Raw genomic sequence first — 19,306 nt, 5'->3', positions numbered from 1 at the left:
CATTCTCATTGGGATTTTAGGGACTTAAGAATGGGCTAGGAGCTCTGGTAGTGTAGTGTGTAAGGAACTTGACTGCTAACCAGAAGGCTGGCAGTTCAAACCCACCAGCCACTCCTCGGAAGGAAGGTTGGGCGATTTACTTCTGTAGTGATACTGCCACAGAAACCCAAGGAGGGGTCGCTATGAGTCGGGGCCAACTTGATGGCACATAACAGCAACAACAACAACAGATGGGATTAAGACTCACCCTTCTCCAGTATGGCCTTGTTAATTTAACTGGTCCCGTCTGAAAACAAATGAACAAACAAACCAAAAACCCAAGTGGAACCAGTTGCTATCAAATCCATTCAGACTCATGGCACCTCCATGTGTTTCAGAGTAGAGCTATACTCCATAAGGATTTCAGTGGCTGATTTTTCTCAAGTAGGCCTCCAGGACTTTCACCTGGGTGGATTTATTTTATTGTGTACCTGGGTGGATTTGAACCCTCAGCCTTTCAGTTAGTAGCCAAGTGCCTAAACTTTTGTGACATCCAGGGACTCCACCATCTGCCAAGAAAAACACTATTTCTCCAATCAAGGTCACATTTACAGGTTACAGGGGTTAAGACTTCAACATGTCACAGTTCAATCCATAACACCCCCAATATTTAAAACTGCCAAGCATTCTGCGAGCATCACCCTTGGCTATCTGGGAGAAGCAGCCCAGGAACACACTGAATAGCTTGGGCAGTGGCATCAGTGAAATGTTTACCTTGCACTTAAGATGCCAAGGTCCCCCCTATGCTGTTTACCTCCTTCTCCGCCACCAAACACTTCCACTCCTGTCCCATGCCGTCTTCCCTTCTGCCCATCTCCTGCAGCCCGGGAATGTCTCCAGCTTCCTGCGGACTTGCTGTTCCTCCTCTGCCAACCTCAGCCTCATTTGGATTGCATTTGCATTCCCTTCCTAATTTATGACTTAACAAGTGTCTCACAAACATTTAATTTACTTTAATTTCATTATGCATTTGAGGAGGATGCTTTATAGAGGGGGGAAAATTGATGTTCCTGTTGCCAACAGTAGATTAACATAATGATCTATGGTAAAATCTCCTTTTGGGCTTTGGACTTTTCTTACAAGTTTGCAAACAAAACTAAGCTAATAAATCAGTTCCTGGGTTCTCTAATCAAACCACTGCCATCAAGTTGATTCCAACTCATAGTGACCCTGTAGGACAAGGTACAGCTGCCACATAGGGTTTCCAAGGCTGTACATCTTTGCAGATGCAGACTGCCTCGTCTTTTGTCCATGGAGCAGCTGGTGGGTTCAAACTGCCAACCTTTTGGTTAGCAGCCAAATGCCTTAACCACACTGAGCCACCAGAGCTCCTTCCTGGGTCTTCAGAGGAGTTCAAACGCACATACGGAGGCCTCCTATCATATCTAACATGGAAATTCATGAAATAGGAAACACCTCCCCTATGATTCTTGGTTAATTTATATCTTTTATGAATATGTAAAAGATACTTTCACATCAATTTCAACAATATTGATAAATTGTATTTGTTTCTAGTTAGCTTTCCTGAGGACATAGGGAGGGAATATATAAAATAATTTTCTCCTATTCCCACTCTATACTGAGTATCCTCTTGGGGCAGGAACAGTGGTGGCTCGGTGGGAGACCCAAGTTTGATTTCCGGCCAATGAACTTCATATGCAGCCACCACTTACAGTCAGTGGCTGCTTCATGTTGCCATGATGCTGAACAGATTTCAGTAGAGCTTCCAGACTAGACTGAGTAGGAGGAAAGGCCCAGTGATCTGAAAATCAGCCAGTGGAAACCTACTAGATCACAGTGGCTCGATCTGTAACTGATCATGGGAGTGGGCTGCGTTTCATTCTGTTGTGCAAACAGAGACAGCAACACCCATCTTCCTAGGAGTTACACCATGTGACTCCTTTTTACAGAAAAGGACTGTGTTTCGAAAGCTTTTCCTTTGAGTGTTATTTAGGAAATGTATTGATCCAGGAATTGGGGTACAAATTGTGGTGATCTAGATTTGTGCAAAGAAATATTCTCCACCTATTCTCAGTTATTTATATAATTGCCCTCTCCACTTTGCCATATCGAACATGCCTGGAACTTTTGACCCCAGTTACATGGGATTGAATGGTTTTGAGCCATGTTCATAAAGGAGACCAACCTTCTTTCGACTCATTTATCCCTCGGAGCTTTCTAGTGAAGCATGAATTTCTTCCCACAAATGAAGGAAGAGGAGGAGGAAGGAGAAAGGAAAAGTCAAAATTGCCCAACTGTCTTATCTCTAAGACCTAGTCATTTTCTTGATTAGCATTTTCATGGTTGAGCCAAGTGACCAATCTTAGAAGAAATTATTCTATCTTGAGCATTTCTGTCCTGGGAAACCTGGCCGAGGTAACTGAATCTGGCGGGTGAATGAAGCTTTGGAATTCCTGGACAAGTTTTGCAGTGACTCTTACTTATTACCAGGGAGCTCTGGTGGTGTAGTGCCTAAGGCATTTTTACTGGTTCAAACCCATCAGCCACTCCTCAGAAGGAAGGTAGGACAATCTACTTCCGTAGTGATGCCGCCTCAGAAACCCAAGGAGGGGTTGCTACGAGTTGGATCCGACTCCACGGCAGTGAAGCTTTTCTTATTCCCAATCTTCCACCCCAGCAAAGAAACAGGATGGCATGTTCTTCAGTGGGTGTTGGTCTGGTTTCTTTTTGTTGGGGGAGGATTCTTTGGCATATTTGAGTTGGTGGGGAGTTTAATAATTTGAAAATGTTTCCATTATTAAGCATTGTATGAAGAGTTAATTACATTATAATTCTAACCTCAGCTTTGCCCCTAATTAGCAGCATCATTTAATGCAAGTCCCTTGACTCTTCTTGGCATCAGTTTTTGCATCTGTAAAATGGAATATATGCATGCAAATGTCTCTCTGGGCTCTAAGGTTCTCTGCCTTTTAATTCACCAGAAGACCATGAATCAGAAAGTTTACATAGAAAGGATTTCCTACATTGTGTTGCCCCAAATATGGTTGTGCTTGTGCAGAAAATCAGTCTAGACAATGTCGAAAGCCCCGTACGTTCTGGTGTTCAACAAATATTTATGCTAGTATATTGATTTAGTGGGCTTATTGTACTAGAAGCCTCTGATGACAATCTCCAGTGTCCATTCTGGGAGCTTGAGAAGACCTAAAGGATTATTCTCGTTAGAGGCAGTACTAGTGCTGTCTTCCTCCAGTGCTGTCAGGGGGAATACCAACGAAGCTTCCAGGCACCTCTGGACACTATTGGCATGATTCCTTTGCCCCAGTGTCTCAAATGCTTTTTTACCTCCTAACTGTTGACTCCTTGGGAGCTCTGGTAGCATAGTGCCTAAGGCACTTGACTACTAACCACTCCTTGGAAGGAAGGTTGGGCAATCTACTTCCGTAGTAATACCACCTAGGAAACCCAAGGAGGGGTCGCTATGAGTTGGATCCAACTGCATGGCAGTGCGTTGTGTGTTGTATTGACTACTTTAGAAGCTGATGCGAGATGAAGCTCCTGCTGTGCATATTAGGCCTGGCATCCTGATTGGGTTCTGTTTCTGTCTCTCAAGGGCAGCAGAGTTGATGATAGTACCAGCTCAAAGAACTGTATTTCTAAAACAAATATATAACCTCAGCGTGGGGAGGGAGGGTGAAGAAACACACCAATATTTGGATAAAATCTATCCTCAAAATGATAAGAGGGTAGATAAGCTTTCTTTTCAGCTGTTTTGGTCCAACTCATGCCAGCCATTCCCCTCCCCCATTAAAAAATATAATCATGCAATAATTCATGGAAATTACACAGTATCTGATTGCTTTATGATTTGATAAACAATTTGCAATTTAGGGAAACCTTTCTTCAAGCAAGAGGAAACCCCTTCCAGAGAATAGAGAATTCACAGAGACTTCACTAACTTCTGCTTAAAGAGTACAGGTTTCCATGGTGATGAAGCATAGTGCCAAGGCATTTGACTGCTAACCAGAAGGCTGACAGTTCAAACCCACCAGTCACTCCTCAGAAGGAAGATTGGGCAATCTACTTCCACAGAGATATCACCTTGGAAACCCAAGGAGGGGTCGCTATGAGTCAAATTGACTTGATGGCAGTGAGTTTTCTTGTTTGTTTGTTTTTGAGTTAATATTGACAACGTAACTTCATGGAAGATTGGCCCTCATCTGCAGTTCTGAGACCTCTAGAAATTTAAACTAAAGAAGTCTGAATGTTTCTCATTTACCACAGGGTCATGGTTCTGTTATGGTCTGCTGTTTGGAACAAGAAAGGAAAGTCAGTTTAGCCACGGTGGGTGAAAGAGAGAAAAAACTGCTGGTGGATTAATTCTGGGTCAGCAATTTTTATGTTCATGGATAAGAAAAGACCTCTTGAAATAAAAGTAAAATATCTATTTTTTAATATAAATTTGATTTCACACCCCTAGTGGATTTCCTTTGACAGAAGGGAACCCACTGATTGCCATTGAGTCGATTCTAACTCATAACAACCCTATGGAGCAGAGCAGAACTGCCCCACGGAAACACAGTTGGGTTTCCAAGGCTATACATCTTTATGGAAGCAGACTGCATCATCTTTCTCCTGCAGAGTGGCTGGGGAGTTTGAACTGCCAACCTTTTGGTTAGCAGCTGAATGCTTTTAACCGCACTACCATCACAGCTCCTTGACAGAAGGGAAAGTAGGTACAAATCTCTCACCACCACTGTGGAAAGAGCTCTGTGCTCTCCTCACTCTAAACTCACTGCCATCAGATTGGATCCGAGTCATAAGCCACGCCTCCTTGGGTTTCCAAGGTGGTATCTCTACAGAAGTAGATTGCCCAGTCTTCCTTCCAAGGAGTAGCTCGTGGTTTTGAGCCATCAGCCTTCTGGTTAGCAGTCAAATGCCTAATACCACTTGAAAAATGGCGGCAAGCCCATGTTGGAAAATAATGAAGTTAATCTCAGTGAGGGAATTAGAATCAGTATTTAGGCTGTAGTTACAAAATCATGTGAGTGACACTCAAGACATGAGCTAAGCTGGATTTCTTGACCTGCTGCTGTCCATGAACAGGTTTCATGGGGCCTCAGAACCTCCTGAGGTCATCTGGAAATTTCTGTATATACTTTTTCTAAGGGAAAGTCCACAGCTTTCATTAGATTCTCAGACAGCAGGCTATGACCCAAAAAACATTTAAAGCCACTGATGTAATTCATTTTTCTGTGCTTCTGTCTTCTGAGTCCAGGATGATGGAGCTCATTTGCCTTTCTTTCTTCCTTGTTCTTAGAAAAAGCAAGTGAGTCAGACCAAGATCCGGGTCATCTCTACCATCCTGTTCATCTTGGCTGGCTGCATCGTGTTCGTGACCATCCCTGCTGTCATTTTCAAATACATCGAGGGGTGGACAGCCTTGGAGTCCATTTACTTTGTGGTGGTGACTCTGACCACAGTGGGCTTTGGCGACTTTGTGGCAGGTGAGCACCAGGGGCATCCTGGTCACTGGGGTCCTGGCAGGGGAAACTAATCTGTTAGCCGTGCTTTCCAAAACCACGATAAACGATGCTGCAGGAGAAGTAGTGAAAATGACTCAGGCGCCACTGCTGCTGTGCACGGGCTCCTTTTAACCCGTGGTCACATGTGGTGTAAACAGCAGCAGGGTTTGGCTGTGAAAGGAACACAAGCTTCTTCCTCCCCAGGATACCTATTGCCCTGTCACTCTATGAATTATGCACGAGTGAGAGGAAATGTCTCCTTGCACATTGGTCTTGTGCATTGGGTTAATGTTCATTGAATCAAATGGTAAAGGCTGTATTGGCAGATATAACAGAAGAGACTAGCATAGAGCTTGACCTGTAGGTTAGGCTTCTTGCCTCTGAGATGAGAGCCATTGTCCCCACAAAAGTTGTTCTGGACGTGCCTAGACATAAGACTCAGAACTTAAGTGACTTCCAGGAGCTGAGGGTGGATAATATTATAATGGAATCTGCATGAATGGTTATAGAAGCAGTAGAAGGCTTGTTTGTAAAAATCAATGTCAATGTGCTATCTTTAAGCAAGTGAAAAATAAAATAATCATCAATTTCACCTGAGGACAGGAGTTTGAAAATAAAGTGAGATTTGGCTTCTTACGTGTACCACGTTCCGAAAGCACGGTGGAAAGGCAGGAATAGAAGAAGGCCATCCTTCTCTTTTCCCAGTGGAATAGGTCTAGGTGTCAGAAAGTTAATTGTTTTCTACTCCGAGAAGTGAAGCAGCAGCCTGGACATTTAAAGACCAAGCGGTCAGACTGCCCCTCATTTGGTATGTGGTCCCAGCAGTCCTTGTTTCTTCCATGGAGTATGGTAGGGGTTAGGATCTAGACTCTGGAAATCTGTTGAACAGGAAATTATGGAAAGGATGTGGAGGTCTTGTTAATAAGTTTTGTAACTATTTCAACTGGGTGACGAAGACTAAAGTCCACTTAGTTGAAACCATAGGACTTTTTTTCTTTCCTTTATATTGACTACAAATTGGAAAGTCAAAGTAATTAAAAATTGCTTACGAAAAGACTGATTATTTTTCTTTTTAAAAATATGTCTCCTGAAAAAGCCTGGAAACATTGACAACTATAGGAGTGTGCACCCCTAATGTCCAGACTATGTTTTCTAAAGTCCATTTACCACTACAAGGATCCAAGGGTTCTTAGAATGGCTAATTCTTAAACTGGGGTCTAAAACGTACAAGATGAGATTAGGGAACCCCCCCAAAAAAGAAAGAAATCACTTACAAAAAGACCGGTGCCTGGGACCCCACCAACCTTCCCTTATGCACAGTATGCAACCAGTGTGCAGCTAGCTTCTCAGCTTTGGGTGAGAATTCACCTAACGCTATCCAACTATGGGCCTCCAGGCACTGGAGAGAAGCCATATAGCAGGAGAGAGAGCATGTTAATTCCTTAGTACGATTCCTAGCTGCTCTGTGGGAAAACTCCACTGAGGCTCCAATCTAAGTTCAAATACATGAAATGGTAACTGGATTGTAGAACTGTTCCCACAAACATCTTTAAATACCCCAAAGCATAATTTGCGTTGGGTTATGTCTGAGTTTGTACTTGGCTGCCTTGAGGTCTCTTTGTTGTAGGACATCCGTGTCTAGACCCTACTCTCTAACCAACTGCTCAGTTCAGTAACTCCAGAGCTGCTCCTGGGACACAAAGGCCGGAGTGTGTAAGATGAAAAAAAAATCATGACTTAACTTTATTATGATTCTACTATATTATTCATTATTAGGCACCACAGTTGAGCATTTAGTATGCACCAGCATTTTGCTTTACCTTTGCTTACCTACTAAGGGTACAGTCACAAGGCATCACACTGTTTTGATTTCTTCACTGCTGATTATAGAGCCATATTCATTTGTACTGTGGTTTCCACAGATGGGGGTCTGTTATAATTCACAGTGTTGGCAGCAGTTAGACGAGGTCCTTGTAAGAACCTATTTTCAGAGCCCAGGCTGATGAGTCTGAAGAACACATGCCTTAAAAGACTGGAAGTTTGTCACTTCCTTTTGGTAACACGCTAAGAGCAATAGGGAAGATGGGAAAAAACTCACTGCCATCGAGTCAGTTTGACTCATAGCGACCCCTCCTTGGGTTTGCGAGGTGGTATCTCTATGGAAGTAGATTGCCTCTTCTTTCTTCCGAAGAGTGGCTGGTGGGAGCTTTTTATGGTTGGGGATTGTAATCAGGGACATGAAACCAAATGTGTGTGAACTGTTGAGAGTAAAAGGAATCAGCTTTGTAAATTTGCATCCAAGTCACAATAAAAAATGTAAAAAAAAAATCAATAAAGAAGGATGACTAATAATTTTAAAAGTATGACAATAAGAGTTGATTGTCGCTGTGATTTGATGAAGTGTCAGCTCTACTAGAAATAGAATCAGAACATCAACCATGCAGGATTCAGTGTTGCTTTGTTTTGTAGCTGACTCCCACTAGGACAACCTAACAGCATCAGGATATTTCACAACCCTGCTGGGCACTCACACTGAGCTCAAGAATCCCAGATAACCAACTGAAAAGAGAACCACAAAAATGTCCCTACTGCATTGTTCTCTATTGCCCCCTAGTGACCATCTTTGTTGAGTGATAAGTAAACCAACCTTGTGGGCATGGAGTCAATTCCAACTCAGAGAAACCCTGTGAGAGTAAACTGCCCCTTAAGGTCTCCAGGGCTGTAATCTTCATGGAGGCAGACTGCCACATCTTTCTCCCCTGGAGCAGCTGGTGGCTTCGAACTGTCAACCAACCCTTGAGTTAGGAGCTGAGTGGTTAACCACTGCACCACTAGGGCTCCTTCCTTGGGTAGCAGTGACTTGCATTGGTAACTGTTTACTCTCAGATAGCCCAAAGGAGAAAGCTACAGAGTTTTCTGGCCTAACACAGAAAGGAGATGAACTGTAAAACTTAATGTTGCAGGAATTCAAAAATGTCCTAAGAAAGCTGTGGAGGAGAGTTTCAGCTAACACCAAAGGCAGCTAAACCAAATTAAAAGGTCTTGCCACAAAGACCTTTGACAATATTTGGAATTTTAATTTTAGGAAATGTCAGGAGCTGTCAAGACCTAGTGGTCTGCATTGCAAAGTGAGTTCACATACATTGAGAAGAGCCACAGGCCATGCCCTGAGAGCTCAATCTGTGTTCAGCTCTGGATGTGGTTTACAACCAAGACCCAGTGGGATAGTCTAATAATCCTTCATCATTCAATCCCATAATGACCAGTGCGTTGCTAATATCAGTCATCTTAGAAATGACCACCTGCCTGCTTCATTGGGTAAGGAAGTCTCACAGAATGAGAACAAGGCTTGTGACAATTCCCCTTCTCTTCCTCACCTCTTTTTCAGGAGCGTGGGCTAGACTTGGAACTATTTTATAAAGCTACCTTAGGCAGCGCCTGTAGGAAGGTTAGAATAAATAGGCTAATTATTTGGAATAAATGACTGGTGGCTTCAGTGGAACAGCTGGTCAATTCAATCAGGCAGCTGGCCAATTGGTTTGATGGATTTTTACTGGAATTCCTATTTATAAAATAAAGGGATCGGACTAGCTGGACTCTAAGGCCCATTTCAGCTCTAGCATACAGTGATTCTAATTAATTGGCCTAATTGACCCTCCATACTAGCAGCATGTAAACACAGTCCCTCAGCATTAAATCACTGCTTCTTGGATCAAAGTCTTACTAATGGCAGTATGTCTAATTTTACTTTCACACATCCACTCGTCTCCTGTTAAATGCATGTGTACTTAAGAAGGAAATGGTTCCAGAATTGCAAACCATTTGGGACCATTTAACAATATTTGAGTTTTGATTAAAACAAATGTGGAGAAGTGAAAGGGAAAATGGAGCCATGGTGGTGCAGTGGTTGAGCACTTGGCTGCTAACTGAAAGGTCGGTGGTTTGAACCCCCTCACCACTTCACGGGAGAAAGATGAGGCAGTCTACTTTTATAAAGATTACAGCCTTGGAAACCCTATGGGGCAGTTAGTTCTACTCTATCCTATGGGGTCAGTATAAGATAGAATGGACTCAATGTCACACAGCAACAACAGGGGAAAAAAATTACAGCTGAGCTTATTCTGTTGTACTCTAGCTCAAATCACTGTCAATACTCATGTTGAGAATAAGCCAATCAAATTAGCCACTGACCATTTTTGTTATGAGCCTACTGTGTGGTGGTTGAATCAAAGGAAGCCACAAAAAAGGGACACACCCTTTCCCTGCCCTCTACTCACTGTTGTATAATGCACATAGCAAGTATAAAAGTGTTAGACATTAGCACTATTACGTAATCGTGGGATGACGTCTCTACTGCATGGACTGGAATATGTTTGTTCTGCAAAGACCATATGTTAGATCACAGTTAAAGTAATGTTTGTTGTTTTCAGGGGGAAACGCTGGCATCAATTACCGGGAGTGGTATAAGCCCTTAGTGTGGTTTTGGATCCTTGTTGGCCTTGCCTACTTTGCGGCTGTCCTCAGTATGATCGGAGATTGGCTACGGGTTCTATCCAAAAAGACAAAAGAAGAGGTAGGACCCCTTCTAGATGCTATGAATGTTCCTTAGATCAGATGAGCTCATGTGCTAGGAATTACTTATCTCTGTTCTGTGGGCTAGAGTTTCTTGCTACATGGAGGACTCATCAAGGCGTCCTTGTTTTGAATCATTCCCTGAAAGCCAAGCTAAGTGGAATAGCAGTTATTTCTGGATCCTCTTTTGGCAGGTGAGGAAATAGGTGACTCAATTACCAGCCCACAAATTCTGGAAAGCCTAGTAAACAAGAACTTATTTCAAAAAATGAAAAGGAAAAGAAGAGAAACAGTCAGCAGAGGTAGACCATGGCTGAGGGAGATGTGCTGTAGCCCTTTATCAGCAAATATGGGAAGAGGCTGAGAAAATTCGTAACAAGCCCAGCCAAATCAGGCCTGTCCTTCAGGTCTCAGGGTCTGGGTGGCAGTGCTACCACAAGTCTTTCTTGATGCTGTAGGGGGACTGAAGTCATCAAACAGTCACCAGCCATGGGGAAGCCATGGAACATAGGTCCCTTTTACCTATATCCCCTGCTGGTATTTTGTCTGATCCCTAGAGACAAATAAATCCCTGTGACCAGGGCCATGGAGTGAAATTTACATGAAAATTTACACAAAAGCAAGAGGAGGGAAACATAAAAAGGCAAGATAGACTTTGCTTATAAAAAATGTTCATGTAGTTCTTCTGGGAAGAAAGGAAAAGAAATAAGGAAGGAGGGCAAGGGAAGAAGGAAAGGAGGTAAGAAAAAACAAAGAAATGCAAAGATGGAAGCCTCTCTAAGGGCAGCGGTTTACTTCCCAGAATACGATCTTTTCCATGTCTTTCCAGACCCCTGGGCAAGAGTTGTGTGATGGAGAACCTTCCCATATCATTACTGGGCCCAAGTGCTAGTTTTCCAGGCTTACAGAAACACCATCATTGCAATTGCCACTTGGATTCCCCAGATAGCTAACTGACCTGCTGAAAATGAGCTATTAAACAACAGTGGACTGACATAAATAATGACTTTTCTAAATGCAAAGATTTGAGTTACTTCTCTGTTCAGGAAGCATGGGACTTACAGACGTTGGGTGCTGATTCTCAGGCAAAGCTTCACTCTACAGAAATATGTTCTGTGGATTTTGGCAGATCATGCCCCCTTCCTGCACTCTGGCCGAGGGAATTTGGTTACCAGGTGCCCGGAGGATCTTCTTAAGCCTAGACAAGCCTGATAGTATATGGCTATAGCATGGCCCATGTATAGGGTAACTGTTGTTGTTGTTGTTGTTATGTGCCGTCGAGTCGGCCCCGACTCATAGCGACCCCTCCTTGGGTTTCCGAGGCAGTATCACTACGGAAGTAGGATTGCCCAACCTTCCTTCCGAGGAGTGGCTGGTGGGTTTGAACCACCAGCCGTCTGGTTAGCAGGCAAGTGTCTTAGCCACTGTGCTAGCAGAACTAGCTATCCTATTTGCCTGGGACAGATGGGGTTTTTAGGACACGGGACTTTCAGTTTTAAAAGCAGGACAGTCTTGAGCAATCTGAGACAAGTTCTATCAGATAGAAGTATTAGAAGGACAAGGGGAGGCAAAGGACCTGCTGAACTCCTGCTTTGAGCCAGGGACTGGGCTAGGTGCATTTCACTACCTCATGAAACTTGGAGCTTGAAGCTCCAAGCTAAATAAGATGACCCCAGTTTATGTCAGAGGAATGAGGCCGCACAATTCAAATAGGGGTGGGAACACAACTGGAACTGAGGCCTGTCCAACACCAAAAATGGATCTCTTCCCTCAGAATGCTGTATTCGCACTTAGTCTCCTTCTCCAAGTCTCAGGCCTCCTTGGGGTTGGACATGTGTGTCTTTGTGAGCTACTTTAGTCACTAGCCAATTTAAGGTGTGTGTTTAGGTGGCAGGAAGAACTAAGCCAGAAGTAGCATTTCACCTCCTCTCTGGGCTAACCTCCATCTCATGGCCTCCCCCAAGCCAACCAACCTTGCCATTGGGACACCCAAGGGCTGTGGGTGCTGGGGGGCTAGAGGCAGAGAGGACTTTCTCAGCATGTTGTTGTTCTTCCGTCCCTTGGTCAGGTCGGTGAAATCAAGGCCCATGCGGCTGAGTGGAAGGCCAACGTGACAGCAGAGTTTCGGGAGACACGGCGGAGGCTCAGTGTTGAGATCCACGACAAGCTGCAGCGGGCAGCCACCATCCGCAGCATGGAACGCCGGCGCCTGGGCCTGGACCAGAGGGCCCACTCGTTGGACATGCTTTCCCCTGAGAAGCGCTCCGTCTTCGCTGCCCTGGACACGGGCCGCTTTAAGGCTTCGTCCCAGGAGAGTATCAACAACCGGCCCAACAACCTGCGCCTTAAGGGATCGGAGCAGCTGAACAAACATGGGCAGGGGGCCTCCGAGGACAACATCATCAACAAGTTCGGGTCCTCCTCCAGACTTACCAAGAGGAAAAACAAGGACCTCAAAAAGACCTTACCTGAGGACGTCCAGAAAATCTATAAGACCTTCCGGAATTACTCCCTGGATGAAGAGAAGAAGGAGGAGGTGACAGAAAAGATGTGTAACTCGGACAACTCCAGCACCGCCATGCTGACTGACTGTATTGAGCAGCATTCGGAGATGGAGAACGGGATTGTACTCACGGACACCAAAGACAGGGAACTTGAGAACAACTCGTTACTTGAAGACAGAAACTAAACGAGGACATTGGACTGGGACTAAGCATTGCATTTTTTGTTTTGTTTTTTTAATATTCACACTGAGACATGTGCCTTAAACTGACTTCTTGTTAGTCTGAAATTACAGAGCGTTGAAGAATATATCTCACTGTGCCATACAATGACTGAGAACTTGCTGCCAAAAGGAATCAAAGAACTTCACCTCTGAGAATGACAGCAGGACACACAGGGAACGTGCACACACTGAGGAAGTGACCGCTGTTCACGGTGAAGGAATTTGTGTGGCAATACTGTACAGCGTGCAGTGCCACCCCGGCCTGGCACATCTAAAAGGGCAGCTATTCCTTAGACCAGCCTTCTGAAGTCAAGAAGTCTGTCTTTCAAGTGGAGTCTTATGTCCTGAACCTTCCGTTGGTGATATGTGCACACAGAGAAGGGGACCTGGTGGGGGTGAACTGGTAACTGTAATTATGGTTAGATGTGACACTATGGCATGTGCCCTGAGCTTGAATTTTGATACAAACCGTTCCGTGCAAACCTAGTCTTTCTAAACTCCAAGTGAATGTCCATGGGACCTGAGAGCACCTGGAACTTGTTGGAAGCAGATCAGAGCACATGTATTGAAAGGTGCAATTGCTTTCCTCATTACAAAAGAAAAAAAGTAGTCACAAAACACATCACACTGTGGATATCAACTCAACCAATGACAGAAGCCTACTGAATTCTTACTTTCTCCAAGGGGTAGTACCCAAATGAACTTGCAAGCATTAGTGAAAACTCAACCTCAGCTGCTGCATGGTTAAAAGCAAATCATGCATTTCCCTCAGTGGGTCCAATGGTGAAGATGAACTGGTTTTGCAATGTCCATGTTCACCTTTATAGTGGATCTTTGGTTAGAACTTGCTTTGTTAAGAAGGGGAAAGATACCCAAACTCTTGCCTTGCATGATGCCAGCAGCTTGCTGTTCTGTCTAGCTGATTCTACATTTTTTATAAAAGTAGACATCCTTCATTTCCGAGCCATACCGAGGAGGACCACGGCATTGTTCCATCTCAGGGCTTTCTGTCCCTTTCGGTGTCCTAGGGTAGACATAGTTGTGAGATCCAACCTTGCTATCTCCAAACAAAAGGAAACATAATCACTTAAACCAACCCCTGTGTCATGAGATTGAAATGTTTTAATTGCTTGCAGCTTAAGTGCCATTAATGCCATTTTTTTAAAAAAAAAAATAATACTTAAAAAGAAGTATTTAAAATATTTAATTTTACTTTTATGTTTGGGCATTCCTTTATTCTGAAAGCATTACTTTTTTCCTTGCCTGTTTCTTTATCTCATACCTGTTAGTCACTAAAATTGGGACACCAGTGTGAATGACTGTTTTAATCCAGACAATACCCCACATGCGATAATTATGGTTGTTCCATGAGGTTAGAACACCCAGTGAAGGAAAGTGGGGGAACGGCTGGTCATACGGTTTCAGAGGATGATTTTAAATGCATTTTTTGAGAAAGGGGAAAATATGAGAGCTTTATATACCAGGCCATCATCCTGTGGGTGCCTCAGGCTTCATCATGACTGGCTGTACGTTGTACTGGCTTCACCTTGGCTCTTTGGGCCACACGCTTTAGCATTTGTACCTTGTAGCATCAGGCTGCAATCACCTAATGCTGAATTCTTACAGCTTTCTGGCTCAGTGCCACCTTTAGGGAATTTCAAATAACTAATCCACAGAATGGATTTACCAAGAGATCACAGGCCTACAGGGACTTCCACAGATCATCTCATACTTTCTGACTTTTACGGAAAATTATACTCACCACAGAAGACCTCTCTCTGCCCGCTTCCCAAAAGTGTACAGCTCTCCCCTGCCTGGAGCACACATAGTCCCCTCTTCCTTCCCCCTAAACCTTTAGGCTCTAGTTGAAGTTCTGGCATTGCTTTTGGGGAGGAGCCAAGTAAGTTATTTGGTTTTGATGAGGCCATTCCTGGTAAAAGGTAGGTTTAGGTGAACTCCTCCATGGAGCTTACTGATGGCACCCTGGGTCCACACAATGAAAAATGGGTTGCTGGGAAAGGTTTATGCTGGAGTGGACTTTGGTTCTTTCTATGGGGATAGATTTTCCTCTAACAAGTTAAAGCCTTCCTGATGAAACTGCCTGTGGATTTTGCTCACTTAGGTCTCTACCCTCTGTTGCCTGGGTACCTTCTATAGAATAGTGTGTTAAAATTCTAGGCCCTACAGCCAAATCTGGCAGAAGGGCTTCCTTTTGGAAGAAATAAGGATAGCTATCATTTATCTGGTGCCTTCTGTGAGCCAGGCACTGTACTTGGCACTTTATGTATGTTAGCTCACCGAAACCTCACAGCAACACTGTGTGGGAAGTATTTGCAAACCCATGGAACAGATGAAGGCACGGAGGCTCAGGGAAGCTAAGTGACTTACCCAACTGCACACAAGAAGATAGCAGAGCTGGTATTCATAGACTACCTGACCAAAGTCTGCTTTCAACTTTGCTACAGTGTCCGTATCATGCACCCTGTGTTTGTATGTGTGTGTGCGTGCACACATGTGTGTCCGTGTGTGTGTATTTCTAGTGTCGTGGACACAGCTTATAGAAGTGGGAGAGAAGGTTTGGAGAAGTCCTTACCGCCACAAGAGCATGGGGTCTTTGTGTAAACATGGCCTAATTCCTTGCAGACACTGCACCTTTTTTTTTTTTTTGATGGTGGTGGTGGGGGCAGGGCTGGCTATGGAATGTTACATGTGGCGCCCTTTCTGTAGTGTTCAAAATGCCCTTTGAAAGCACTCTTTTGCACTTTACCTGCTTCCCTTGCAGGAACTCCACTTACAGCAGGAATGAAATAATTCAAAGTGCTAAGTTGTAAACTCTACCAAATGGAACAGGTGCATATGTGGGTGTGCTGCATAGATGCTTCCCCAAAGGAGTTAAATCGTAGTAATACAGGGAGGGGGTTGGAAAATGGCCCTTGGGTTGGAAGAGGGAAAATCTTCAATATTATCCATTCCCTGAGCACAGACGGGGCCAAGACCCTGATGATGAAAAAAATAAAGCAGAGCCCTCTGGAGAGGGGGAGCCGTCAAATGGGTGGGTGAAGTGTTTGGCAAATTGTAAAGTACTCTCCATAGGGAATATGTGAAGGATTCAAGAGGTAGGGCTCCTTTTTGTTGTGTACAAACTAAGATCTGGGGAGAGGCCAGTGGTTCTGAAGTTCCTTGAATGTTGCCTTATTTTTAGACTTTGTCAAATAACACATAGAATGAATGCATGTGATAAGGCAAAACCGCTACATATTGGACACACACATTGGCACAGCACTCCCCTCCTATCCTGCCACTGTAAACTGAGAGTAAACATTTTGAGTTTGGAAATGGAATGAACAGTACCTTCAGTGGGCAGTGTCCTTTGCTTCACCTGGTGACTGGGTATTACATTTTCCTTCCATAACACATCTGAAGATTTGTTGGTGAGAGTCAATGGGCAGTTTGGAGCAGTTTGATAGCCTCATCTCCAATCTCAATCCAATAGTGATCAGAGGAACTCATCACTTACAGGGGTAGGCCACAGAGTGGGGTGGATGAAGGGTACCCTTGGCCTGCGGCTGAGATCTCTGGGCCTCAGCCTGTGCTCAACCAGTCACAGCGCTTAGATCTCTGTCCCCTCATCTGCACATTGAAGGACTTGAACCCAGATCTTTATCAAGGTCTATTTTAGTTCTGTAGTTCTCTGACAAAATATTTCCTGATTAGTTAAACTTTATTAAGAAAGTTGTTAGTTGGATTTGTGAATACTGACTAATGGTCTCACTCATTTTAGGTTGAGATGAGCTCTTGGTGCTCTGTCCTTCAGGGTGACCGATGGAAAGCACATGTATTTGGAGATTGGACTCCAAATTAGGATCATCTCCTGTGTAGGCTCGCTCTGTCCTCTCTTGCAGCTTTTTAGCATGCTGTCACCAGGAGGCCTCATGCTAAGTAGGCATTTTTTACATGGTATAAAGACTATTTAAACAGTTTTAAGCTACTGCTTTTGCAGATTGTTGTGCTAAAGGCTCTCTATGATTACTTCATGAGCTCATGTATGATAGGCATCAGACATCTCTCCCACACACATGCACATGCACATGCACATGCACATACATGCACACAGGAAATGGTTGCTCTGGGTTCTGTGGGGACCATTCCTTGTTAAAGTTCTTGTTGTGTCAGTCATTAGCAAACCCCCTTCTTTCTTTCCTGGGAGATAGCATTTCCTGGCTAAGCCAATACTGCTCATCTATTTATAAGCTTGGTCTGGGGGCAATTAGTAAGAATGTGGCCAGAGTTTGGGTGGGGCAGGTGTTTGTTCACTGGATTATGTAAGCGTGTGAACCATCCAATGTGTTCTGTGGTTTCCCAACCATTGAAAGGCAGAGGAAAACCAACCAACCAAACTGCAGAACCTCTTTTAAAGGGAAAAAAAAAAAAAAAAAATTCCAGGATGCATTTCATATCTCTGCTTTCTGCATTCCAGTAATGTTTTGAGTGGATGGGATTCTTTCTCTTAGGGTGCAGTTGTGTGCCTGAACAGAGGGAGCTCTCGGTGGTATTGTGTAAGAGCTAATTAGGAATGGCCTTAAAGAAGAAAAATAGTGGCTCTGTGAAGCAAAGCTCACTTTAATTTGGTTTAGTGGATGCTGTTTATTCTGCATATAGAAACCTTGGAATAGCATGCTACTGGCACGGCTGTACATAAAACCCCACACTCTGCCCTTTCACGTTAACCCCAGTTGCATTGTACAACCTGACCATAATCCATGTCACCGTAGTCTTCCCCTGGCAGTCCACATGACATTGGCACAGTGGCATTGAGAAGTAAGAGGTGTCTCTGATTTTATTGAAGGTGATCATCATTTCCACAGGTGCCTAAGAGATTGGGAATCTACATTTTGTTCTTGGTTCGTTAAGTGAAAAATCTCAAAGAGTTCTCTGTGCATTTTTTAAAATTCCTCGGGAGGACTCCCACTACATCAAGACGGCAGGCCTGTGCTGTACAGGATAGCTGCAGACCCTCTCCTTCGCTGGCAGGGCGCTAAGCTTGAGGGAGAAGGTGCAGTGGTGCCTAAAAGCGATATGCAAACCCACCCACTTGTCAGCCTCCTGCCTCTCTCCTGTCCCAGAGTCACAGGCAGAGGATCCAGTGACTACAACGATAAACCCGTTTGTGGAGGTGTTTTACCTATTTCTCTCTCTCTAGGATTTCATGGTGCTTTAAAAAAAAAAAAAGGCATTTTACAGAAAATAATGGGGGGGATTTCGTAATGTTCTTAGGAAAAGTACAAAAGCAAATTTGCTTGTAACATTTCAATAAGCTGTGCTGCTATTGTCTTTATTCAATGATGTAATGTCTTTTTGTTTTTCTTTCTTAATGATGGAGAAAATTGCAACAAAGACCTGGAAGATACAATCCAACGGCTCTCCTGTTTTCCTTTCTTCTGTGGGGCAAGCATGTTTGTAGTGGTTGGGTGGGGCGCTTTGCTCAGGCCACTCATCTGGGGCCGGGGTCCTTCCCCAGCTGTGCACACTGCCCTTAGCATGCATTCATAAGGGCACCGTGTCTGTAAACCACTCTGCTGGAGGAGAAGCCCAAGGCAACCCCAGAGAAAGAATCATAACCCAGTACTGTTGCAGCACAGTTTCTTTCTCTTGTTTTCATCTGATCTTAACTGCACGTTGCTGGGGGTTGGACAGCATTACAAATCACATTTTCTAGGGGAAGACTAACTTTGGACATTGTGATAAGTCTGCCGATACGAGATGAACAGCCCCCTGGCTGCCGACAGCTCAGGCTGTCTTTGGTTTTGTCCTAATGGTGTGATCCACAGCCATGGGCTTGTCATGATGAGGTAAAGTAGTGACCATTATTGAGCACCTGTTTCATACCAGTTACTATGCTGGTAGTAAGGAGCCCCTGAGTGGTACAGATGGTTAAGTGCTCAGCTGCTAACTGGAAGGTTGCCTGCTTGAGTCTACCCGGAGGCACCTTGGAAGAAAGGCCTGGTGATCTTCTAAAATTCAGCCATTGGAAACCCTATGGAGTTTACTTTGTAATACTGGGGTTGACATGGGTTGGAGCTGACTCAATAGCAACTGGTAGTTTTTTTTATGCTAGGAAGTTTGTAAATATCCTATTTAGTCTTCCCACTTAAACAAGCACTGGGAGACCTTCACTTTGTAGATGAAGACTCTGAGGCTTGCACAGAATAAGAAACCTCCAGCCCAAGTCAATCAACTCCAAACAACCCCAAGTTTCTTTCTTTAGGTCACCCTGCTGCATGGGACATGTGCCTTGAGTACTTTTACAGTAAAGGCCATGTGGTTTTCTCTGTTTGCCTTCACTGTTTCTCCTCTCTTGAGTCAGAGAGACTGTTGGTCATGGGGCTGAGCAAGGCCAGTGGCCTACATGGCAGTCAAACCCAAGACCTTTGCATGGGCTCCCCAGTGCGGCTGCTGGTCAGGGGCTGGGCAGAGACAGATCTGGCTC

At 44.2% G+C, this 19,306-nt stretch overlaps 1 protein-coding gene across 1 annotated transcript in view; it reads left to right on the top strand.

Annotated features, from left to right (window-relative positions):
- Window positions 1-12,783, top strand: part of KCNK10 (potassium two pore domain channel subfamily K member 10) — a 178,793-nt gene extending 166,010 nt beyond the window's left edge. The window contains exons 5-7 of the mRNA XM_007957406.2: window positions 5,318-5,504; window positions 9,953-10,095; window positions 12,163-12,783. Coding sequence (XP_007955597.1) covers window positions 5,318-5,504; window positions 9,953-10,095; window positions 12,163-12,783 — 951 coding nt within the window. The remainder of the gene's footprint in view (window positions 1-5,317; window positions 5,505-9,952; window positions 10,096-12,162) is intronic.
- Window positions 12,784-19,306: the final 6,523 nt, after the last annotated feature.

The sequence above is a fragment of the Orycteropus afer genome, unplaced genomic scaffold (assembly GCF_000298275.1).
Source record: "Orycteropus afer afer isolate SDZICR_OR568_19922 unplaced genomic scaffold, OryAfe1.0 scaffold00745, whole genome shotgun sequence".
Lineage (NCBI taxonomy): Eukaryota > Metazoa > Chordata > Mammalia > Tubulidentata > Orycteropodidae > Orycteropus > Orycteropus afer.
The sequence above is the reverse complement of the archived record's forward strand: the minus strand, read 5'-3'. Positions and strand labels throughout refer to the sequence as shown.